The sequence below is a fragment of the Pimephales promelas genome, chromosome 18, assembly GCF_988280905.1.
Source record: "Pimephales promelas chromosome 18, fPimPro1.hap1.1, whole genome shotgun sequence".
Lineage (NCBI taxonomy): Eukaryota > Metazoa > Chordata > Actinopteri > Cypriniformes > Leuciscidae > Pimephales > Pimephales promelas.
In genome coordinates this window covers 31,757,169-31,783,221 of record NC_142786.1, presented here as the reverse complement: position 1 = coordinate 31,783,221, position 26,053 = coordinate 31,757,169, and the positions used below count along the sequence as shown (strand labels likewise).

The 26,053-nt window shown below is 36.2% G+C and overlaps 3 protein-coding genes across 4 annotated transcripts; 1 reads left to right on the top strand and 2 right to left on the bottom strand.

The window, feature by feature from the left end:
* Positions 1 to 529: 529 nt before the first annotated feature.
* spag1a (sperm associated antigen 1a) lies at positions 530 to 13,864 on the bottom strand. The gene is made up of 8 exons (XM_039681018.2): positions 13,396 to 13,864; positions 12,091 to 12,190; positions 11,513 to 11,665; positions 8,521 to 8,675; positions 4,903 to 5,044; positions 3,264 to 3,390; positions 2,951 to 3,077; positions 530 to 1,265 (listed from the first exon to the last, which is right to left on the bottom strand). The coding sequence occupies exons 1-8, from the start codon at positions 13,751 to 13,753 to the stop codon at positions 1,261 to 1,263; spliced, it is 1,167 nt and encodes a 388-aa protein (XP_039536952.2). The 5' UTR covers positions 13,754 to 13,864; the 3' UTR covers positions 530 to 1,260.
* A 1,816-nt stretch (positions 13,865 to 15,680) lies between these two features.
* polr2k (RNA polymerase II, I and III subunit K) lies at positions 15,681 to 16,844 on the bottom strand. Its single transcript, XM_039681111.2, has 4 exons — positions 16,688 to 16,844; positions 16,323 to 16,386; positions 16,079 to 16,171; positions 15,681 to 15,876 (listed from the first exon to the last, which is right to left on the bottom strand). Exons 2-4 carry the CDS (start codon positions 16,381 to 16,383, stop codon positions 15,854 to 15,856), a joined length of 177 nt encoding a protein of 58 aa, XP_039537045.1. The 5' UTR covers positions 16,384 to 16,386; positions 16,688 to 16,844; the 3' UTR covers positions 15,681 to 15,853.
* Positions 16,845 to 16,874: 30 nt separating this feature from the next.
* On the top strand, positions 16,875 to 25,980 carry parp10 (poly(ADP-ribose) polymerase family member 10). Of its 2 annotated transcripts, XM_039681136.2 has the most exons (12): positions 16,875 to 16,971; positions 17,211 to 17,284; positions 17,878 to 18,050; positions 18,172 to 18,414; positions 18,960 to 19,190; positions 19,582 to 20,570; positions 21,558 to 21,773; positions 21,859 to 21,988; positions 22,918 to 23,865; positions 24,534 to 24,667; positions 24,755 to 24,929; positions 25,325 to 25,980. In XM_039681136.2, coding segments are annotated over exons 2-12 (3,540 nt in total). In that variant the 5' UTR covers positions 16,875 to 16,971; positions 17,211 to 17,282; the 3' UTR covers positions 25,624 to 25,980. The 2 variants fall into 2 exon arrangements, with proteins under 2 accessions (XP_039537070.2, XP_039537071.2); XM_039681137.2 differs by lacking the exon at positions 16,875 to 16,971.
* Positions 25,981 to 26,053: the final 73 nt, after the last annotated feature.

Sequence of the window (26,053 nt, the reverse complement as noted above, 5' to 3'; positions counted from 1 at the left end):
ATTTTTTTTAAATTAATAAAATCTTACAATTCAAAAACAGTAAAAAGAAATAAAACCTTAAAAAATGCTACTGAATTTAAATTTAAAAATGTCTATCATGTACATTTTTTTATATTCTGAATTTTATATTTAGCAAGACTGTATTAAAGACATATATAAAAATTTTCTAAATTATGTATTTCTAATTTTTTATTGCTTTTTTTTTAATGATGCTGAAAATTCAGCTGTGCCACCAGGGGAATAAATTATATGTTCATATATATATTCACTTTGCAAACCGTTATTTAAAATTGTAATATTTCAATTGTTATTATTACAAGTTTTACAGTATTTTTGGACTATTTTAATAAACTTCTTTCAAAAACATTTAACAAAAACTTTCAGACTACGAACTTTTGAATGGTAGTGTATAGTCCGATTATTTGGATGCATTATCCAAAATCACCGGGAATGATTTTTTTGCTTTTGCAATTATGAAACATTTGTTTTATAAGACATAATTTCTAAATGGCAAACATTCATCACCTAAGAAGTTTATAAAGCCATTTATTTAGCTGATGCAAATATGTTTAACTGAAACATTTCTGTTGCTGACATCCCAAAGAAAAAACTACATCTCATGTTATTTTTGTACATTCATACCTTGTGAGATCTAGTTTTATTTATGCATATTGAGACAATAGTTGGGCTGAAGGCTGGAAGATGTCAACAAAACAAAAAAAATACACCACATGAGCTACATGTATTCTTAAATTACATAACAATGGAATAGCTATTAAAAATATATTAAATCCTGAGAAATGAGACATTTTAAATGTAGCAAATTAAACGTTCCTTTACAATTTCATCTGAGAGTGTTAAATCACTCCATATGTGAGCCACAGCTTCTTATAAAAGGCACATTCTCTTATTAGTACAACTCCATAATCCCGTTTGTTACACGCTTCCCAGCCGTGCCATGCTCACACGTGCCTATTGAAGCCAGAGTTAGAGATTATGAACCGTTTGCATGCGCTGCATGTCAGCATTGCATCAGACACAATATTCCTAGAAGAACGTGAGATGAGTGTTTGTTGGAAGGGAAACTTTAGTTGCGGCGCATGACAGTCTACACAAAGATGAATGGAGCCTCTTGGCGGGACTGTGGGATCTCAGAGCTGGGATTCTCAGGCTCGCTGGATCCGCTGTGTCTGTCTTTAATGAAGGAGGCTCTGTTCTTCCTGTAGCTCTCTGTTCACTTCATTATTTATTGTCTCGATGTCAGCCTACATAGAGGAAACAATCATAGTCAGCATCATGTATAAAATATAATAAAACAAAACAAAAAAACATGTCATGACCCCTTTAAAGGCAACTAGTCACCATGATACCAGTGCACATCATTTTCATCATGTGCCCTCATAATCATAATCTTATAACTTCCCCTTCCTCTGACCCCAATGACATCTCTTCTCTTCTCTGATGACTGTCACTCACATGACATCACAGGGATTATCTCATGGAGTTTTATAAGAGATTTTTTTAAGAGAGAGAGAGAGTTTTTCAATTTATGATAATTTATGATGCTTATATATATATATATATATATATATATATATATATATATATATTATACTAATTATATTAGTTGTGGCAATTTTTCTGAGACTCTTTCTGCAGGTTACGCTGTTACGCCAGTAGGTGGCGGTACAGTAACCAATTCGTTCAAAAAGTATCGTTACTGATTTATTGTATGGCGCCACAGCTGTTTTGTTGGTGAAAAATAAGAATAGACATAGTAAAAGGAGAAATGACTGTGTGTAACATGTAACTTAAGTTACTCAGTATTAACGTGCTGTTGTGATATTGCTTAAATATAAACATGTAGGCTAAAATAGTAATAACTGTACCATGTGCTAACCAACATTACCAGACTAACGTTTACTGTTTAGACGCCGCAATGATTCTTTTTTTGTTATCGTTTCTCTTTCTGTGATGTGACTCTACAGCTCAATGATGATCTCAGGTAAGTTACGCAAAAATGGTTTAATTTGAATTTGAATGTCATATTTGCTTTAGTTTAAACTTTAACAGCCATAATATAAGCGACAATGGTTTACCTCAGATCTTGAAAATAAATGATAAGGCAACAAGAACGTTCAAACTTTAACTCTTAGTTTGTAAACTAAGGTTATTCCATGACAAAAGCCCTATTCGCTAGCAGTGACCTCTCTAACATTAGTCATTTGTTATCACTGCGGAGGTTGTCTGCGAATCGTCCATGTCTGTAACAATTTGTATAGTAAACATTTCGCCACAAATGACATAAGTTACCATATTTCACCAAACACTGAGGTCCTGTGATAATATAGACCATTTTGCAAGATGTAAACAACACTGGTCCAGAAACTGCTTTAGTTTGTAACTGTTTTCGGTATTTCACATGTAAAGAAAACATCTTAAAGATGTTTGTTTAAATTTTTTATTCAGTTTTAAATGTTCTATTGGTTGTATTTTATCCCAGCTTTTATGTAGTGTTAAAAAAACTGAAACAGGAAGTGCTTCTGGACCAGTGTTGTTTACATCTTGCAAAATGGTGATAATCGGCTTTTTTTTTTCTTCAAATTTTTTGTTTCCTGTGCGCTAGTATTTTGGGTACTGGGTCATGTCAGAGCCCGTTAAAACAAAAAAAAAAAAAAAATTGAAAAAAATGCCTTTTAGCACAGGACTATATTATTATAATCCAAAGTCCACTGGGTTTTGTCGAGTGAACAAGCGTGAAGCGAACTTCCGGGTTGTCCTACAATAATACGTCATCACTGCAGCGCTTTATAGTGATTTTGGATACAGCCATACAAACTGCTTTTCACTGGAATAACATCACATCGCAATTTAGGAAACAATTTTGTACCAAGGAACTGATTTCCTATAGTCTAAACTGTGTTTGATTCATTGGCTAGTGAGAGTTTACCTTGGGAATTAGCCAGTAGACTTTCTCTTAGAAGGTTAGTCACCAGCTCCAGCTCCTGCTCGGCCTCCTGCACTTTTGGATCCAACTGCAGTACTTCCTGTAAATCAGTGCTGGCTGACAGGTAGTCCTGTGAGAAAACATATAGACAGACCATCTAAACTCTTTCTACAGTAGTGCTACTACTAGTCAGTTTATTCTCTACTGCACACAAAATAAATATTTACAATGTTTGGAATGGATTGATTAACCACGGTAAAATGCACAAAAATAAAGGAGAGACACTCCCTTTTCACCGTTAAGACAAAATATAAACCTTCAAGCCTTTGTGTGCCAGTGCACGTCTGTAAAATGCTTTCTTATTGTTTGGCTCGATCTGAAGTGCCGAATCACAGTCCTGTTTGGCTTCTGCGAAGCGATCCAGCTTGAGATAGCACAGAGCTCTGGAAAACACAACAGACATTTCTCATTCAGCAATGCGGCCTGGCTTGTCCGAGCTGATTGCTGACTGAATAGCTTCATCTGAGCAGCTCCAGTCTCAGCACTTTCTCGAAGGCTCGATCAAATGAGAGACAGGACAACATGGACAGCTATTCAGGATTCATTGCTAGTATTTAATGTGAACTGCGAAGCAGCAAACTGCGACTGTAAATACTAGAGTATGGCTTGCTTCTTACTGCGCAGTGTATACTAACCCACGTACAGTATGTCGGACAGTATGCATTATGCAACATTTCAAACATTCATGTGCATATGGCTTTAACCAGTGCTATTTTAGTATTATTTCTAAACAATTATAGTATTGTTTTATATTTTTAAGTATATATTTTAAGTTTTTATTAAATTTGTTTTGTTGTCATTTTTTTGTCAAGTTTTCTATTAAATTTTTATTTTAGATTTAAAGTCACCAAGAAATCTTTTTTAATTATTATTATAAATTATTTATCCGTGCACATCATTAAAAAAAAAAAAGTCATGTGCCCTCATAATATTTCATAAAAATAACTTCCTCTCCATCATTACGTGTTTACTGGCATGAGGATGGGACAACCTGTCAATCACATGAGATCATAGCTATAGAAAACCACAATGATCCAATCAATTCCCTATGAACAGAATCAAGTCAAAGAAATGACTCTTGCAAATTCTGTTTCATGCGACAATTTTAAAATTTACATTTTATTTCAGCTTGTTGTCAAGGCAACATTTCCCATTTCTTTCATTAAGTTTCTCATCCGATATTTATCAGATTATATATTTCGGCTTTAGTTAATTTAACAAAAACAAATTGAATTTTAATTAACAATAACAACACTGGTTTTCACGTGATCTATGTTTATTCCATTTTTTTAATTAAGCGTTTTCAAAATGAAACATTCATTTGATAATTCGTCATACTGGACCATTCTTGAACACACCGACTGAATATTTGTCAGGTTGATTCATGCACATTGGATTGTGGGATACAGTTTTCTGCACAGTGTGCTGTGTTATATACTTAAAGGGATAGTTAACTTTGGAATTAATTTTTGATATGTTTATCTTACCTCAAGTCATTCAATCATGTTTAATTTGGTCTTCTCTGTGCATGCTCTTTGAGGTGGTGACCATAGACCTCCATTATACGACTGATAGACAACAATGTCAAAATTGAAACTACTGCGGAAACAAAGACACCTACATCTTGGATGCCCTTGAGGTAAGCTAAAACATATCAAAAATTTATTTCAAAATGAATGATCCCTTTAACATTTTGGCAAGTAGTAAGTCATTTAATTAATAATTTGGCTTTTCCATGCATACCAAAATATGCATACTGCAGTGCACACAGTACAATAGACATACTGCTGAAATAGTATGTGGTTTGCTTTTTTTCTGAACACAGTTCACTAAAAACAGTTGTAAAGCATTTTAAATAGAAGCCTGTTTTCACCTGCTCAATTGGGCATGTTTACCTGTTGGTGTAGATGGCACATTCGTCAGATTTGATAGCCAGACACTCACTGTATTTATCCACAGCACTTTGAAACTGGCTATTCTTCACTAGTTCATTTCCTTCTTGTTTCATCAATGTGAATCGAGCCTCTGCTTTTCTGGCTGTGAAAAAAGTAGATACAGTAGAATTAAACTTCCGTCCCAAGACAGAGAGGCGTCACCTTATTTTTTATCAGTTATCATTGATGTAACGAATGTAACGAAATGTATCAATTCAAAATAGGATGTAACGAAACCCATCAATTCAAAATAGTTTAAAAAAATATATTTTCATGATTTTTAAACACACTTTCCAGTCAAATTCTCATTATCGTAATGCAACAAGATTTTTTAAATTTTTTTATAATTGAAATAAACAAATCAAAAATCATAGTTATTGTGAGAATTGTCATGGAAATAATGTCGGAATTCATAGATACAATCTCAAGGCTCGTACAAATCGGCTTCATTTTTTTCTTTATGAAAAGTTTAATTTCCAGTGTTATTTTATTAATATTTATATACCATTGCACTACAGTATTTATTGATATTTTTGAATGCGCTTTTATCTGTATAATTTCGCTTTCATTTTAATATTAGTGTGTGCTTTTGTCTTTAGCTTTATTATTATATTATTTTATTATTATAGCATTTTAAAATTAGTTTTAGTAGAACTTAAAAGTTAAAACTTAAACATTCAGTTTAAAACGTCAAATTTCAGTTAGTTCCCATTGCAACATTTATAGTTTTGTTTACGTGTTTTTCATCTAATATTTGTCTTTCATTTTATTTCAGTTACATAAATCCTTTTTTTAATAGATTTCGTTTTAGTATTAATAACAACACTGGGAATTTTTCTTTCGGTTTTAGGTTAAAATGAGACCTGAACATGTTATCGTTAGAGTTACACTAAAGAGATGCACTACACTACACAGTATGTTACTGTATGTAGCAGAATGTTTGCCATAGTTCTTCTCATTTCCAGTAATGCTGTGGGAATACTCCCATTATTATGACATCATCTGGCTCATAGTACAACAGAGCAAAGGTTGACCCATTGTTAATGTGATCAGGTGCTGCTGATGTGTGCTGTGTGATCATGTGGGTTTTCCTTTCTAAGTTCAGAATGAAACCGGAGCTGTCTGGTTCCATTACGATGAAAGCTGACTATGTTACTCCTTTGCATAATTGATTGCCATGCTGACAAATGCTGTTAGATGCTGCTCGTGACTGAAACTTACATAATTATTATAAACATGGAGACAGCAAAAATATAAACCTCACATGCAAAGGATTTCCATTAGATGTCTATTATTATCATTGTTCAGGTTTATTTTTGTCAGCGTCACACTGTATTATTTATCAGCACCGGCCTGCATTTGTAGTTCTGTGGTGTTACGGCATTTAAAAGCATTGTTTAATCCATGCAACCAGCTTTCATAACCTCAGCATGAATATCCTAGCAGGTTGAGACTAGTTTATACTGGTTGGCGTGAGTTATTAAAACCGTGCTTGCTACAACCCGTACTAGTCCAATCAGTGCATCTCATTCAATAACAATTGAATGGATTATTCATATTTATATGCACAGGAGAACGGCTCACGAAACATTTCCATCTATGCAATTAAACTTGTTCTTAAGTTATTGTAATGCTAATGGATTTACATTTTTTAAATGAGCGACTGCAGGATAGTAATTTGCGTAAAACACTCCCAAACACCTCCATATAAAGGTTTTCCGCACAACCTTTCCTTTACAGTGTTTCGTCTCATGACATTCTTGAAAGCATGTTGTGCAGCAAATTCCTCAAGCAATAGAGTGCAACAGTTGGCTTCAGGAAGTAAAAACTCAAAATGATTTTGAACGCTATCTTATAAACCTTTAAAGACAGACCTAATGTGAGCTACGAGATTAGTAATCCATGGTATTTGCTTCTGCTGAAGCCGTCAGCCTGCATTTTTTCAGCTTTTAAATAGTCATGTTTAACATACTACATTACCCATTAAACATAGATATATAAATCCCATAGACTGTATAAAAAAATGTAGACAAAGCGTCTGTGACGTCACCCATAGACTCTCTGAAGAACGGGTTTGATTCTGTTTATGGGGGGTATGGGCGGCGCCATACTGGAAAATCTTGGAAAATACAAAATACAAAAGTTTCAGAAAGGATACAGAGGTGGTATGATTGATGTGTTGTGTCAGATCATGGCCGAGATGTCAAATTCACTCGGCGCAGCCCGTTATCAGCTGTCAATCAAAGTTAACCGCCCTTATTTGTCATACGTTTTATATCGAAATATGATCTAAACTAACGAGTTCACCCCCTCTCAGTTGTCAGGCACGCGGAACATATTGAAGATTACAATAAAAGTCCATGGGACCAAACTGTAAACATATGAATTTATGCTGTGAAAACGGACATTATAACATGACGTCTATGGATATTTGCTCCCTTTTGGGACCGCCCTCTAGCGGATTTGAGATGTATTGCAGTTTATCGCACTTCCGGGTCTTTCAGATTAGAATGTTGCCGCTTGATAAATCCACATCGAACGCCATCTTGGAACAGTCAGCGTGTCGTCAATCACAGTAAGAATCAATGGTGCCAAAACATTGCAGAGCTTCTGGTTGTGAAGTAGAGCCCGACCGATAAAGGATTTTGAAGGCCGATACCGATACAAAAATTTTGGGGTTTTAAAATCCGATATTCCGATATATCGGCCGATATTTTTTTTTTGTATTAAATATTGTTGGATTTCACACACGTGTAAAAGAAAAGCTAACTTTTCTGCACAAGATACGTTTGATACTTTTTCTCTATGTCTAAATGTTCACTCCTCGCAAGTATAACTTACATTTTACAATGCAGGGACTGTAACTAGAGATATGCTAGTTAGAAATACGGTAATAATTATTTTATTTAGGCAGAAAAAGTTCATTGTGGTTTCCAAGCTCATTAATGTTAACGTTAGCGGTCTTCCACTGATGATAGTGGCGTTAGCTAGCTTTGTGGTTAGCTAGTCTATGATGAGCCATAATTTAGCAATAGATAACCTCATACTGCAAATTGTAAAACATACATTTACAATATAACAGGCCAAGGAGAGATGATTGAAGCGTGTTCAGTCCGTTTTTATTTTATATTTTAATTATTAATTTATCGGCCATTATAACTGCCGATACCGATATTATGGAAAATGCCTAATATCGGCCAGCCGATATATCGGTCTGGCTCTATTGTGAAGCCGCCAAATTTTAAATTCCCAGATTTCAAAAAAGTGAAATCATAATCAACCACCCCTTTAACTACGAACACACACTAATAAATTATGTAACACGTACACAAGTTTTGTTGTTGTCTTGCTGGGATCATAGCAGCCTCCAAAAGACAATATATGCTGGTCGACCAGCACACCAGCATCCCAAGCTGGTCCCAGCATACAAACCATACCTTTTGCTGGTGACCTTTTCCCTGGATCTTTCAGCAGGGTTGTGTTTTTCCAAGAGAAGCATCACTATTGAGTAAAAAACTGTTCTGTTTGGCCACTTTTATCTTTTAGTGTTGGTTTTGATTGAGTTGTGGTCTAACTCACCCTTCTCCTGTTCTGCTCTCTCTGCGCGGGCCTGCAGAACCTCTGCACTGGGTTCATCTTTACGGTGCTGCTGGGCAGAAAGCGGAACCTTTGGTATCTCTGGAAGCTTCTCTCGCCAGTCAGGACCGTCCAGATCTATCAGCATTTTAGTGATTCTGAGAACACATAGCAAACACAGAACAGATTTTTACCATTTCATCTCGAAGATTTCTTAAAGCTACACTGTGTGATTTTTACCCCTATCTAGTGGTGAAAAGGTATATGATCATTCAGTGAATATTAGTTTCTGTTCCTCTCAATTCCGATTTCGTTTTAACTCCTACGGTGGCCAATGTAGTCCAAGATTAACATGGCTTCCAGTTCGACCTCGTCCATGAGTGTTAACTCAAACGTAAACGCGAAAGGCGAAGCTTGAATTGGCTAATGTACATTCAAGATGGAGGGGCAACATGGCGACCGACATCAGAACCCCTTACCCGTATGTATTTTCAATGACATATTATACACTCACGAGAATACTTTATTACTTGAACGAAGTAAATATACATTAATGAACACATATATTTTTGAAAGAACCAAGTGTTTTTAGCTAAGAATAAACTAAAAGAGTTACACAGTGTAGCTTTAAGTACTTAAACATATCTAAACATCCTTGAAATGAGATCTATTGACTTGAGGACAAAAAAAACTACTTATTTACAGACAATACATCTTGAATATTAAAGGAGTCATGAACTGGCTTTTTAAATTTTATTATATTGTTGTCTGAGGTAAACTTATGACGTCGCTTGGTTTTTGCAATCAAAAACATCAAAATGAATAAATGATAGGCTATTTTGTACTCAAATTTTTAGCCTAGCTGAAAAACGCTCTGTTTTTATGGGCGTCTCGCACTGAAGACTTGGAAGTAAACGCCCACTGCTGTGAGTGGAGAACAGTTTTGCATATTATAATGAGTTTCAACTCACCCGTCGATGCACTTGAGGAAATTGTTTTGAAAACGTCTAATGTTTTAAAATGGCAACCGGAATGATTCAACCTAGTGTCCGTGTGTTGCACAATTCCTGTCAGATCCAATATAGACGGCACAGCACCGTTCTTTACTCTTAATCGGTCTGCAAATCCAGTCTTGTTTACAAAACAATCCTCAGTAAAATGAAGCGAACAGACTGACAATGTTTTTATTGGGATCCAGAGGAAACTTATGCAGTGACTGTCTTCTTCCACAACCAGGCGCTGCACAATATTCTGTATTGCTCGGTAGCTCGATCCGGTTTGTCATCACGAGGTAGGCATCTATGTTATTTAGCTATGCGTGTAATGCGCAAATTGGTGGGCGGGGCTAACAGCCGTGTTGAAGTTGGCGTTGATGACCTGCGGGGGTGGTGTTTTATCCTCTTTGACGTCATAGTTCCCCACTTTGAAAAACAAGTTGTTTGCTGAGGCTGGTGTCAATAAAAGCTTTTATTGGACTAACAAGGACGTTTTCAGTTCGGAAACTTACAGGATATTCTTATAATATGATGACCTCTTAGATGTCAAAAGCTCAAGGAAAATTTGATTTCTCAGTTCATCACCCCTTTAAAGTTCACTTTTCATCCTAATGGTTGATATCCTATTTTGTTTTTGTTATGTTTTTAACAATGCAAGAAAAAAAAATATGTATTCAATGTTCATTTTAAAGACATTTCATGTAACCCTAAAGCACAACATAATGAATAATGCAAAATACGAGTAAAATCAATGAGTAAAATTTGTTGTTAGAGTGAAAAAAACTATCAATGGAAGCATAAACATTCCAAATCCTCTTAGAAAAAAGGTTCTATATACGTAGCATAGGGTTCTTTACTCAACTCCAAAGCACATTTTATGCTAAAAAAGGTTCAATAATGACAAGAAAGAACACTTTGGCACAAAGGTTCTTTAAAAGCTATTATTATTTATTCATATATTACATTTTGTAGTTGTTATTAAATTATTATACATATATATTATAAACTGTTATAGTAACTTAATATCACATTTTAATCATGCAGATTTTTGGAGGACAAAAACTGAAATGGCATTCTTCGCGTGATTAATTAATTAAATTTTTTAACCACCATATCTTGAATTTTGTGATCATTCACATGCATTGCATTTTAGGGGTTCCAAATACGTAGCGGTTTAGAACCTTTTAAGGTTCTATATAGAACCTTTTCTTCTAAGTGTGTAGTCTTAAAGGAGTAGTTCACTTTAAAAAAAAAAACTTTTGCTGATAATTTACTCACCCCCATGTCACCCAAGATGTCCACGTCTTTCTCTCTTCAGTCGAAAAGAAATTAAGGTTTTTGATGAAAACATTCCAGGATTTCTCCATATAATGGACTTCAATGGGAACCAAACGGTTCAAGGTCCAAATGAGAGTTTCAGTGCAGCTTCAAAGGGCTTTAAACGACACCAGACGACGAATAAGGGTCGGACCCTTCGAGTCATGACTCGAAAAAAGATTTGTTCATTTTGATAAACGAGTTTGAATAGGAGAGTCACGAACGCACATCACAGAACAGAGCAAGCCGAGCATTTGTGCTTATAAAACTTAAACTTTGTTATTTATTTATTAAATGAGCAATCGTTTTGATTGATAAGACCCTTATTCATCGTCTGGTGTCGTTTAAAGTCCTTTGAAGCTACTCTGAAACTCTCATTTGGACCTTGAACCTTTTGGACCCCATTGAAGTCCATTATATGGAGAAAATCCTGGAATGTTTTCATCAAAAACCTTAATTTCTTTTCGACTAAAGAAAGAAAGACATGGACATCTTGGATGACATGGGGGTGAGTAAATTAATTAAAGTTTTTTTAAAAGTGAACTGCTCCTTTAACTTCTTACGCAATGTGTCTTCTCAAGGATGTTTAGATTTTAATTTTACAGAATGACACTAATAAACTGCATTTTTAAACATTAAAACACTCAGAAAATGTAAGTGTCCCCGTGGGCTTTGCATTATACCTGTGCACACTGTCGTGAGCCGCCTGCACGCTGATGTCTATCTGCAGTACTGTCTTGTAATCCACATACGCCATCCTGTAGCGCTCCAGAGATTCATACGCCATAGCTCTCCGGAGGAGGGGCTTCAGGGAGAAGGGGTGGAGCTCGAGGGACCTATAAATAAACAGGATGAGACACAGAGGATCAAGGTCTCTCTCTGATCCTGTGCCGTACAATTAACTCTCTAACGCTAGCCATTCATAAAGCTGCATGTGTTTGAGTGTTTTGAGCAATTTGAAACTGTCCCGTGTCTTTCCTCTACGGCGTTTAGTAGGACAGTGGATGATTACAAGACTCATCGACAGAATGAAAATAACTGTATTATTTACAGAGCAGAAAATGGCAACAGTCTGTATAACCAGTCTGCTGGTAAAGCTCCTTACAGTGCAACTAACTGCATTGGGTGTTAATCTTACTGAGACAATCGGACGCACTTGCAGCATTACCTCACACATAAATCCAAGCTAAACGCAGCATCGTGGCTCTTGTTATTTGGTGAATGCCATTGAACAGTGTGTGCATAGAAATGTGAGGTTAACCTGGTGCAGTCCTGAATGCAGTCTGTGCTGTTTCCATCTTTGAGGTAGCATGCAGCTCTATTGGAGTACAGCACACAGAGATCCTCTGGGCTGTCAATACCTGCAAGTACAAGCACAGCACTGAAAATAGACCAAGAAAGCAGCTTTAGTTCTGCATGGATACACGTAGGAGGAAGGGTTCATAGTGCAGGCAGCCATTCATTTTGGTTAGTCACCTAATATCATGTTACAAACCCAACTAGTCATAGAAAAAAAAAACACGCTGGGGAAGCTGAGGCACATCCCGTCTTTCAAAAGGCCCATTACGTAACTTTAGCGGGCACACCCACAATGCAATGTGGCGGAAATTGGCAGGTTTCTTGTGAAACACTTTCACTTCTAATATAAAAATGAAGCACTTGTCCCTAAAATGCAGTAGCTCGAAACCTTTTCCATTGGAAATGTAAACAGCTGAGCCTCTCTACGAACCGGCTTTGGAAACCTAGCCCTGAACAGGATCTATGCAATGTTTGCGCACTTGATGCTTTCGTAGTCCACACTAGAAAATGACTAATTAAAATGTGCTGGTTGATTTTTCGCCCCAAATATCGAAAACTATGAAAAAGTATGAAAATACACGCTGTAAACTGTCAATAGTGGCATATAATATAATATTTTAACATGCAGAGAATATGTATTATTTCCCAATAGATATTTAAGTAGGATGCCAGATTCATTAAAACATGTTGGTTAATTGGGAAAAACACAGTATATTATAAAAACAATGGTCAAAAAAGGTCATCTTGGTTACATCAAAATGTTAAATACTATTTTAACAGACATCATTTATAATTTACCCCACCTGAATCTTTGAAATATGCTAATTACAATTAGAAAAGTCCAGCACTTTTATGTCAGTATACTGACATAAAAAAGTATGAAGATACATAACGTCACCCTGCCAAATTAATGCTAATTTTTATTTAAAGTTAGGCTTACACACACACACACATATATATTATTTTTAGATAAATACCTATACCCCACCAGAGTGCTTTAGGTTTATTAGAAATATCCAGTACTTTAGTTACACTGTACTATAAATTACAGTTTATTAACACCGAAACCTGCTAAAAAATATTGTTTTAACAAGCATAGGCTGTATCATTTCAAGATAATTAAACATCTTAAGTCTGTATACTAGAAAATCGCCTTACATACCAAAACATGTATATAATCTTGCTAACATTAAACGACTGTTATATCTATTATAATAAACACATAATAAATGTACTAAAATACTCAAAGAGAATATTTGTACTCTACCAGCTTCTATACATCCATCGATGGCCTGTGTGTATTTCTCCAGCGCGTCCCCAAACTGTCCATTTTTGAACAACATATTGCCCTCGTTTTTTAGCCTGGCTAGTGGAGGAGGAAGGGCCCCACACGGGGCATCCAGATTACAGCTCGCCCCACCACTGAACGCAGTACTAGAGCCCTGAGGCTCATCCTGGCTCTTGTCGGCTGGAAGGGTGCCATTCACTGCCGTGTTCTTCCCCTGGACTTCCTTTGAGTTGGCTGTGTTGTTTCCATGGCTCCTCCTGCGCCCCGGGGTCCCAGGTTGAGAGTGCGGCCCCCCTCCCTCTCCATGACCGGGGGCCTTCTTCTGTGAATTCCCCATGGCTGCCCTCAGTCCCTAGCAGAGTAAAGCGAGCTCTCGTCCTCACGCAAACACTCATACACACTCCCTCTCTTCCTGTTCCCTGCGCAAACTGTACAGGCTAAGCCAGAAGTAGGAAGACACACCTCCTGCCGGGTGCACTGAGCTGTGACATCACCGAGGGGGAGGGGCTGCGCTGCTGCTGCAGAGTGGGGGTGGTTGTCCTGTGAAACAGCAGCCAGGGGAGTTCAGAAGGCCCTGCTGGATTTCACTGTGCAGAAAATCAGCTGCAGAGACCTTCGGCCAACGCGTGCTCTCGGAGACTCGTGTTGATTTTATGGCTCCTGAATGTTCTTATCGTGCTTTATACTGTCATCCTAAAGCTAAATGTGTATCTCACCGAAGCAGCAAACAAATAACTTACTCGTTAGACTTTAAGGGATAGGTCACCCCAAAACAATATTTTTTTTCATTATTTACTGACGTTCAAGTTGTTCCGAAACTGTACGAGTTTCTTTCTTCTGTTGAGCAGAAAAAAAGATATTTTGAAGAATGATGTATATCTAGACAGTTGACTTATATAGTATGGAAGTCAATGGTTACCATTAACTGTCTGGTTACAACATTCTTCAAAATATCTTCTTTTTCAGTTCAACAGAAGAAAGAAACTCGTACCGTTATGGAAAAACAACTTGAGCACCAGTTAATTATTAAACTATCACTTTCATTTGAATACTAGTTTTGATGTCAGTTAATGACGATGATGTTAACAATTTTAATCATCTGAATTGATTAAAACATCAATTGTTTTTGCGACGTGTCCACTGAAGCACAAGATACTCTTTTCTGAAATTACGTTAATGTCAATGACGACAAACATTTTTGGGTGAACTATCACTTTTATTTGAATACTTTTGATGGAAGATTGAGACAAATTTCAGTAACTATCAAATAGGAGAGAGCAGAAATGCGAGTATATGTATCTATAAACATGGTGTTATCGTTTCCTCTTCTGTGAAAGTTTTTGTTTTATTCATTCATTTTTATCTTCTTGAATTTCTTTATTGTCCCTCTTTATTGAACTTTTAACTTTGTCTGTGTAGACCTGCTAGAATGTCGTTTTCAAGTACAAGACAGTTATTCTGTTCAGCCAGTGAAATTTGTATCACTGTAATTCAGAAGTAGAAAGACTGAAATAGTTTTTTTTTGTAAAACACTCCAATAATCAGGGTTTTTATTTAATTGAAATGGACAGATTTTGTGAGACTAACCTACCTACCTATTGTGCAATGTTTATTATTTGTATTGTTGTGGTTTGATTTAATGCTAGTGTGTTTACATTGGATAGATGAGTTTTGTTATATTGTAGTTGCTAGTAAAACGTACTGTAATAAATGTTTCCCATTAAGAACATGTAAATAAAAAAGCTTGGATTTCAAAACATTTACCTGTCCAAATGTTAGCTATTTTAATCATCTGAATTCATTTGTACAGGTGCTCAATTGTTTTTGCGAAATATCCACTGAAGCACAAGATACTCTTTTCTGAAATCACATGATCATCACATTTCACACAAACTTGTTGAATATACTAAAATTAATACAATACTATTACATTCTTTAGTTCAAATTTACTTTACAATCCAATAAATGTGCAATAACATTTATCGTTCTTGGCAAAATCCAGTCATTTCAGTAAGATTGCACATGATCAGGATTTCCCCACAAATATTTGTTGGTCACAAGAAACATAAAATTACTTGATATGAAGGGGACTTCTGTGCTTCATATAATTTCTATAATACTGGCAACTTTCTTACTATTGGCTCAGGATATTTCACAAATGTAATCACACCTTATTAATGATGGATCATAATATTTGTATTTGTAATGAAAAAACCTTAAACCATTCTAAATCTTAGAAGAACAACTCAGTCAGTAGACATGAATCGATCCCAAAATAACAATTTCTACCTTAAAAAAAATAAAAACAAACACTTGAATTTTTTTTGTAAATTTTTTTACTCAATTTTGATTACTACGTATTCAAATTGTATACATGTATTTACATCAAAGATAAAAAAAAAGGCTAATTATGATCAGGAAAACAGCAGGATGGATCTCATCGGGCATCGAAAACGACCACTGGAAACAGGAGTCAAGGGTAAATATAAAGAACATCAGGCATAAACCAAGAACACAAAAAAATAAATATAATATATTGACTTAAAAACAATATTTAACCACATTTGATGTTTGACAATTATGTTTTGAACATGTGAGTGAGTGACATTTTTGGGTGAACAATTCAATTCAAATTCTAAACATTATTTAGTTTAAAGGATACATCTTTTGGTCCTTTTCTTGTACATGATTCTGTAACCGCATTCTCTGCATCTGATGGGGTCTCTAGCTTTGATCTCATTTTCTGTGTGACACTCTGAAACACAAGAGCAAAACACACAACTGCTCAGAGACATTGTATGATGGGAATTGTGTTTGCATAGTTATACAAGACATGATTGTATTTATAAAATGGCTAATACACAACACATGACGGACATAACTTAATGCAGAAAGAGTGTTATTACCTCCACAAATATAGATCATTGGCTGCTGTTTGGGAGGTTGAATATCCTTCGGAGGATCCATTGCCTGAAACAGATACACAACTACTTATTACATTTTTTTTAATTAAGTGCAATTATATGATTTTTTAGATATAATTTGTTATTAATTAGTTTACAATATTACGTATATATAAATTATTTGGTCTACCAAAAAACACTTATGAGATTTATTCTATTCAGTGCAGATGGACTGTCTAATGTGTGTAACGTACTAGAACTATCACACACAAAACTAGATGTATTCTTCAATGAATATAAAAATGTCAGTGTTCAGTTCGTTTATCAGAATCTACAACTATTTAAAATACACATTTTAAAAGCATTACCTTTCACGCGTGAAGCCTCGGTTTGCTACAAAACGCTGTTGGCGTTCACGCATGCGCATTACTTACAGGACGACATCAAAGTAACACACGCTGCTATTGGTTGAAGTGGGTTATTGACAAAATGAACGCCTGAGCTGGGCCTATGAGCTGGGCTCGTCACACACTAGTAGGAGGGGCTTATTATTATACGCAGTTACTGGTCTATCAGGAAACTTTTATTTTATACCCGATGTCACTGCGAAAAACTCGCGGCGACGTCAATAAAAGTCCATTTATCGGCAACCGTACGTATTTTGTGTAGATATTGATGAAGTATTTTTAACTTGATTAATTATTAGAAAATTTGACTGTTAGGAATATGTCTATATCACTGTCATTCAATGTGTTTTGTTTTTGACAAAAGTCCGATAAACATTTATTTACAAATAGAAATGTATTTATTATTATTATTATTATAATTTTTATTTTTGTATTTGTATCTCTAAAGTGTTTTTTTTTTATCAAGTGTCACTTGTTGTGTCAGTGTTGTCTCGAAGCAGGAAGTAACGTTAACGTTAGTGAGTCGGAGCAGTTGGCCTGTGAATGTGCAGTTTTCATGTGAGTCTACTCAATTTAACTGTCAATATATATTATTCAGTGTTATTATTATGTACGTATGGTCAAACATTTTCGTGCACACTTTATATTCATATTGTATTATATTTTGAGAGTTACCGTACGATGTTCCAGCGTCAGCCTTTCAGTTTCTCTTTCTTGGCATTGGACACGACATACGATTTCCATTATCCAATTTCCATAACATCCGATTACCAACTATGTATAATAATCTAATATTAACTCTATCTATCTATCTATCTATCTATCTATCTATCTATCTATCTATCTATCTATCTATCTATCTATCTATCTATCTATCTATCTATCTATCTATCTAAACACACTGTAGCAATAAATAAAACCACAAAACAATACAAATAATAGACATTATACAATAGGTAGGTTAATCTCACAAAATCTGCCCATTTCACTCAAAAAGGAACGAAATAAACCCAACCACAGCAACCTTTAACCTTGTAATTCATTTATTTTATTTCAGTAACATTACATAAGGTTTTGCTAGTAACTGTGGCAGGAATGTCAGTTATCAACTTGCTCAACTTCATACTTCATGTTATGTTGTTTCATGTTAGGATGGCTGATAGCCCGGAGGAGCGGAGTTTGGAAGTACTTGATATTCCTGATGATATGGATGATGACCTTCTCACTCTCTACTTTGAGAACAAGCGACGCTCTGGAGGAGGGAACTTGGTCTCATTGGAGAGACATGGAAACCAAGCGTTCATAGTTTTTGAAGATGCTGAGAGTAAGACATCACTACCATACCATTCTAGATATTGTGTGTCCTCAGTATGGATTCTCTAAAATTAAAGTATTACAGGCATGTATACGTAAAACATATTAAGATCTTGTTTCTCTTACACCAGCTGCTGTGAGAGTTCTCTCCAAGTCCCATGTCCTCTTCAATACCACACTGACACTGCGAAGGAAACCACCAAAAGACCCTGGAAAACTGTTGCTAAGAGGGCTCAATCCACACACTTCCCTGGACCATGTGGAACTTTTTATGGAAAACATTACTAGAATGGCATTTGAAACAGACTTCACCTTGTATCCATCTCCAAACAAGGACCTGGTTCTAGTACACCTAAAAAGACCTTTGCCTAAAGGTTTGTAGCTGTTCAACTTTACATTGTACAGCACGCTTTAGCCACACTTAAAATGTGTCTTTTTGTTAGACAGTAAAATATTAAACCAATTGGAAAGAAATATAACACAGACTACTTTTCAATCAAAACGGTTTTAAAAGAATCTAATTGTCTCAAAAAATGTAAATTTAAAAAGAAAAGGAATTAATTATTCAGTAAGGATGTATTCAATTAATCAAAAGTGACAGTATTTTATTTTATGGTCCTGTTTTGCATGTGCTTATTGTAGTAATGACACTGAGTAATAGCTAGTTACTAACCCTGTACTTAGCCCCAATCCTAACCGTTACCCATGTAGTTACCTTACATTACTATTAAGTACACTATAAATGCATATGTACTGTAAAATATAGTGCAACCAAATCATTTGAAGCATATGTTTTCTCAAGGATCATGTGACACAACTAGAACCATTTCAAATAAATTCACCAATGAATGTATAATACTAATTACTTACAATAATAGTCTGTCTTAAATATTTTGTCATTGTGTACGTGATTCCACAGATTTTCAGATGCTTAGTGACGAAGTTTCCAAGAAGAGTCTAAATGGAGCAAAGGTCACTCTGGAACAGGTAGAATCGACAGACTCGGTTTTGGTGGCCAATCTGTCTCCTGCCCACACAGAGGATGTGCTGGAGCTCTACTTTGAGAGTAGTCGTGGTGGAGGGGCAGATGTTCTCAGAGTTAGCATGCTGGCTAACGGATGTGCTAAAGTTACATTTAAGGATGTGAAATGTAAGCCAAGATGTTTTTCTTCTTTTGTCACTTTTATTGAAGTCTCTATGGCCTCGTTTACACTGCATGGTTCAAGTGACCCAAATCTGATTTTTTTCCTCTTATGTGGCACAGATCGGATATGATCAGTTAACGTGTAAGCAGGAAAAAAACGCATGGATTCCGATTTTCTCAGATCTTTTTTGCTTAATTTCCCGGTTCAGAACCATCAGAACGTCTGCATTTGGTAGTTTCAGCAGTGTATAGTGTGAATGCAAAAATCGGAAATGGGTCACTTTTAAAAGATGATGTAAGCAGGTCGTCAGAAAATCGGATTTGGGCATCAAGACCCGCAGTGTAAATGCAGCCTATTTTAAAGTTCTGAATCTCAATTGAGCATTGTCTTTTACAGCTGTGGACTGCATTCTCCAAAAATCCCATAATTTGGAAGGGACCGATTTAGTAGTCAAGCCTTACTTTGACTTCCTGCATGCTTCGGTGGATCCGTCATCTGTGAGCAGCGCTCAAGACAGACGGGAAACATTAACGGAAGGGATTGACCAAATTGACATGGTCTCAGCCCAAAGCCCTACTGTTTCTAACCCAGTGGTGAGCACCACCTCAGTACATAGCGACACCACAAATATAGCGAACACAACTACAGCATCTGCTACTGAGCCATCTATCCAGAAGGAATGTGTTAGCTTTATATCTGTACCTGATGCCACTAAACATCAGCTGCTCAGTTTGAGTAAATTGCCTGAGAACCTCACAAAGGCTCATCTGCGATTTGACGTCACTCTAGCAAAAGATGGCGTCCAAATCAAAGGTCCTGACCAAATTGAGGTTGAAAGACTTAAGAACAAAGTTCTGGAATTCTTGACTGGTGTTGTGCAGGAGCACCTTACATATGACGAACTCAAAGCTGAGTTTCTTAAGAGGGAGGATGTTAAAAAGAGGTTAAACTTGTCTTTAAAGGATATACCATCAACTTTCAGTGTGTCAGACTATATGGTCACTGTAACGTCTTCATCCCGTAGCGCAGTCAAACAGGCCCAAGACCTGATACAGTCCCAGATAGCAGAGTTTACGCTTCCGATGGCCAAAGAATACGAGAGCGTGGTCTTCTCAGAGGAGTGGTCGGACTTTCTGGTGTCTCTGGACTTCTGCTGTGCCAAAGTTTCCGACACTGGTGGAATGATTAATGTGGTGACCCTGACAGGGATGGAAAAGGACAAAAAAGACAAGATCGTTGAGTTTCTCAGCACACCACACCAGAAGGAGACAGTCCTGTCTATGGAACCAGGAATGCTCCAATTTCTGCAACTCCATCATCGAGATCTACTGGCAGACATGGGAGAGGTCATCTTATTCCCACTGGAGACTGGAGATGGATTGAGTGTTAGTTACCAAGTTTGCATTCTTTTGATTTATTTAATTGACATGTGCGGTACTAGTGGTGCGGTACTAGTCAAATTATTATTATTATTTTAAATAAATTAATACTTTTATTCAGCAAGGGTGCATTAAATTGATAAAAAATGACTGTAAAATAATAAAGTTAAATTGTGCAATATATAATTACATTTTGTTCAACTCATATATTTAATATAATTGTTTTTGCTTATAATTCCTTCCTATGTGAATTAACTGGGGCTGTGAAACGATTAATCGCGATGTATGTGTGTATAATTATTTTGTATATATAAATACACACACATGCATGTATATACTTTGTATATATTTATACAAAATTAATATTATGCATAAATATAAATTAGGGCTGGGAAAAGATTAATCGCGATTAATCGCATCCAAAATAAAAGTTTGTGTTTACATAATATATGTGTGTGTAGTGTGTATAAGTATTTTGTATATATATAAATACACACATATGCATGTCTATATTTAAGAAAAATGTGTTATTAATATATCAAATATTTATATTTATGTATAATATTAATTTTGTATAAAGTATATACATGCAAATATTTCTTAAATGTTTACATGCATGTGTGTGTATTTATATATACAAATTAATTATACACACCACACACACATATATTATGTAAAAACTTTTATTTTGGATGCGATTAATCGCGATTAATCGTTTCCCAGCCCTAATATAAATATTTGATATATTAATAACACATTTTTCTTAAATATATACATGCACATGTGTGTATTTATATATACAAAATAATTATACACACTACACACACATCTCTTATGTAAACACAAACTTTTATTTTGGATTCGATTAATCGCGATTAATCATTTCACAGCCCTAATTTTTACATATACAATCAATGCCACTATGAATTGTGCGATCATTGTCTTCTATAACGCTTACAGATGCATCTTGTAATCTCTTTATCTCACTGGCAGATTCAGGGAGATTCGACTGTGTGTCAATCGGCGACGGAGTTATTAAGTGCCATTATTGGCTCAGTCTATACAAGGAACATTGTGGTCAAGCAGCCTGGCATTGCCCGCTTCCTGCTGGAGGAGGAGGAGGGTATCAGCATACTGGCAGAGATGACGGCCAAATTCGAGGTCTACATAGACACGTCGAAAGTGCGCTGGGAGCCTCTAGAAGACAATGTAATGAATCCAGCCTCACTTTATCTGAATGCATCTCAAATACTCAGTAATGCTTTATAGTCGATTGTGGTTGTGTTTTCCACAGGACGTATTGGAGCTGGCATTTAAAATGACACACTGTCAAAACTTCCAGAGAAGTTCCTGTGCAAATTTCATTCAGGAATCCAATGTTGGAGTACTGAACGGGCACAGCTCGAGTGATGCACGTACTTCAGGTCATTGTGATTGATTTTTAATTAGGAGGGGACCAGTGGTGGAATGTAACGAAGTACAAATACTTTGTTTCTTTACTTAAGTACATTTTTCACGTATCTTTACTTTACCTAAGTAGAATAAATAGTGCATACTTTTTACTTTTACTTCGTTACATTTTGCAGCAAATATTATACTTTCTACTCCACTACATTTCTACAACTTCTGTTACATTTTCTGATCAGTTTTTCCCCTGCCAAAACGTAATCTGACCGTCCGTTCATTGCACGTTTGTCTCACCAGTGACGTTTGGTTGCCATAGATACATCAACTAAATGCGTCTCGCACGCAGTGTGTTTATCGTGCAATTTATATGCGAAAATTTGTTTTTACGTGCATAGGAAACACACCGTGTGTAATATACTGTACGTTTGGTTAAAATTATGGCAAGCCAAGAGGTTCAGAATTACACCATAAATTAATCTCGTTTACTGCCAAACATAGTTATTAACATATAAGTTAGTAAGGATAAGCACGGTTTATATTGCCTAATTGCAAGCTTTTTTCAGAAATGGTGACATTTTTTTTCCATCATTATTGAACATCATTATAGGAGTATTAGGTTGAATGAGTTAGAATTAAACGTTTTATTAATCATTAGAAAATAGTCATTAAGAGAATCAATTGTTATGCAAGTACTTTTACTTTTAATACTTAAAGTCCATTTAAAATCAGGTACTTTTTACTTAAGTATGGTTGTCATTGTGTTACTTCTACTTTTACTAAAGTAAATATGTATCTGGTTGTTTGTACTTTTACTTGCGTACTGAGATTCAGTACTTCCTCCACCACTGGAGGGGACCAAGATCCTCTTGTTTCAGTCCTTTACTTTATGAAAATAAAATACAATGGGAATCTGTTGAAGGTTACTAAAGATTTTACTGTCTTTCAGCTCGTATTGAAGAAGCTAAGAAGATGTTGGCTGTCATCGGCAGCGATTTAAACCCCCAACCTTCTAGTTTAGGATCCATTGACATTGAATCTCAAGATCTGTATTCAGACCAGAGCCAAGAGACCTCAGCAGAGGCAGAAGATGAAGCCAACTCACCCCGTTCACTGCAGACTCTTGACCTGCAGAGCTCCTCTACACCCATGAACGCCTGCAGTCTGGATGAAGACGCAAGCCTCTTATTGGCGATTCAGCTTTCAATGGAGATCAACCAGAGCACGGAAACAGAGGACATCCAGACGGCTCTTGAACTTTCCAAGAGAGACTCCATGCCAACCGAGGACAACACGCAGATGGAGAGAGCGTTCGAAATGTCTTTGCAAGACGCCATCAAGTCATCCAATACAGCCGAGATCTTCGTATATGCTAACTACAACCATGATCTTGTAAGGGTGGACATTGCATTGGGCAAGAAGGTTGGAATGAGACAATGTGAGGAGAAGATCGAGAACAAAAACTTGAGGAAACTCTCCTCCCATCAGAAGAAATGCATAGAGCTCATTAAGAGGAAGCATGCCGTAGAAATCAGCATCCAGGGCACTACCGCCATCCTCTCTGGCTTTAGAGATTACGTCTCTGAGGCCGTGATTGACCTGAAGAACGTCCTGAGACGGACGGAGAACATGATGAACGACGCTGAAATCGTAAAGGCCGTGCAGTGGGTGTGGTACGAGCAGGGGTCATCTAAGGCGATACCGTACCCACCGGATGCCACTGTGTTCATTGAGAATGCTTGGAGAATAAAGCAGAAGAAGATTGATATTTTGTTCAACAATCAGCCATACAGCATTGACTTTGAGAAGATGGAAGAACATAGTTTGGCATCTGGGAAATCTGTGCCTATTAAACGGAAAAGGCTAAGCACAGAGGACTTGTACACGGATGCTACAGGTACAAATTTTTATAAACACTATGAAATCCCCAAAAAGGAGAATAAGTCAAGTCAAGACACATTTATTTATATAGCGCTTTTCACAATACAGATTGTATCAAAGCAGCTTCACAGTGATAACATGAAAGTAGTACAACACAGATCAATAATATTGTTAAATATTAAATATCCCCAACTGAGCAAGCCAAAATCAAGGCAACAGTGGCAAGGAACCAAAACTCCATCAGATTGGATGGAGAAAAAAACCTTGGGAGAACCCAGGCTCAGTCGGGGGCCAGTTCTCCTCTGGCTTACATTCATATTGTTTATATATAAATATTAAATATAAATATAAAACGGCGCCATAACATATCGCCGGCGTTCAGTCGTCTCTTCACAGGCGTTGGGGCATCCAAAATCCCCGCGAGAGGCTGGATACAAAATTGAATACTTTTTATAAAGAATACTTAATGTGGAAGAGTGAAGTCCAGTTCAATGGTTTATCCACCATTTTTGCTGTTGGTGCCTCATTTTCATTTAGTCTACAAAAAAATGTAGATCAACAGTAAATGTGACTGCAGCACATGATTATTTGTGTGTGAATTTTGTAATTAATCACCTAAATGAATGTTAAATTGGCATCCCTAATAGAAATGATATTATTAATTTAATGATGTTTATTTTTTAGATGAAGATTACAGCCTACTGTCCAGCATGCCTGAAGTGTCTACCGTGGATGTAGATTCTGATGAATTTCAGGAGGTGGTCAAAGACTTCTATGACACCCTTCAGGACAACCACAACAAAATCAGAATCATTAAGGTACGATTCAACATTTTTCGTTTGCACACTGAATTATCGGTTAGGAATGATGTCCACTATTGACTGATTTCTCACGCTGACTTTCAGGTTGAGAAGCTCATGAATAAACTTCTGAATGACCAGTACAGGTTGAAAAAGGCCAGCATTGAACGGTGCTCCTCGGAGCAACAAGTGGAACGCATCCTCTACCATGGCACCAGTGAAACCAGTGTGAAGGAGATATGCATTCATGGCTTCAACAGGAGCTTCTGTGGAAAAAATGGTATTATGCTGTTAAGTATGCTAGAGTTGGCTTTACTGTTAGCATTGCTCATACATTGGGATTTAACCAGGCACATCTCTATCATCCAAATGCATAGAAGGTTGTTACACTCATAAAAATAAAGCTTCTAAAAGTTTTTATTTATTTATTTTGCAGCGATTCCATAGAAGAACCATTTTTGGTTCCCCAAAGACCCTTTAAGTAACCAGTTCTTAAAAGAACGTGTGAAGAAAAATGTGTGTGTGATACTTTATTTAAACGTTATAGAATCTAAAAATAAGAAATAAATCAATATGAATGAACTAAAAAAAAACAAAAAAAAAACTGTAATCATACTAAAATATCACTGATATGAATTTAAAAATAATAAATGGATGTTGTCTTTTCCCTCACAGCGACTGTGTATGGTCAAGGTGTCTACTTTGCGGTAAACGCTGTGCTCTCTGTGTCAGACACCTACTCCCCACCCAATGCAGATGGGCACAAGTATATTTTTGTGGCTAAAGTGCTCACCGGAGACTTCACCGTGGGCAAACATGAGATGAAAACAGCTCCGCTTAAGGAGAATTCTTCAGTACCGGTCAGATACCACAGCGTGGCTGATCAGATCGACTCCCCGACTTTATTTGTCATCTTTAATGACACACAAGCTTATCCACAATACCTGATCACATGCAAGAAGATCTACGGTTAATTACATCGTTTCAAATGCGTATGTTGTCATTCATTCATGATATCCCTGGCAATCATGTCTAATCATCATTAAACTGGGGTTTAAGATCTGCTCTTACATTACTGTTGATGGACTGTTGTACTTTAAGTACTTTTGTCTGAACAACAGTTGAGTGTTCTCATTTTGTGAATAATTTGATTCTTATGTATTGAAATTCACAGGACATTTTTATATTTTTGCTGTTTATTTACTGCTGGGTTTAAACAAATGTATTAAATCTTAAAATAAATGTTTTGCTTTAAGCCTGCCAGATTTACATCACTCACATTAATATTGATGTCAAAAAAAGTAAATAAATGCTGGAATAATGTAAATATCTATCTATCTGTCTATTTGTCTGTCTGTACGTCTATCAACTGCCATTTTATAACACATTTGAATATTTACTTTT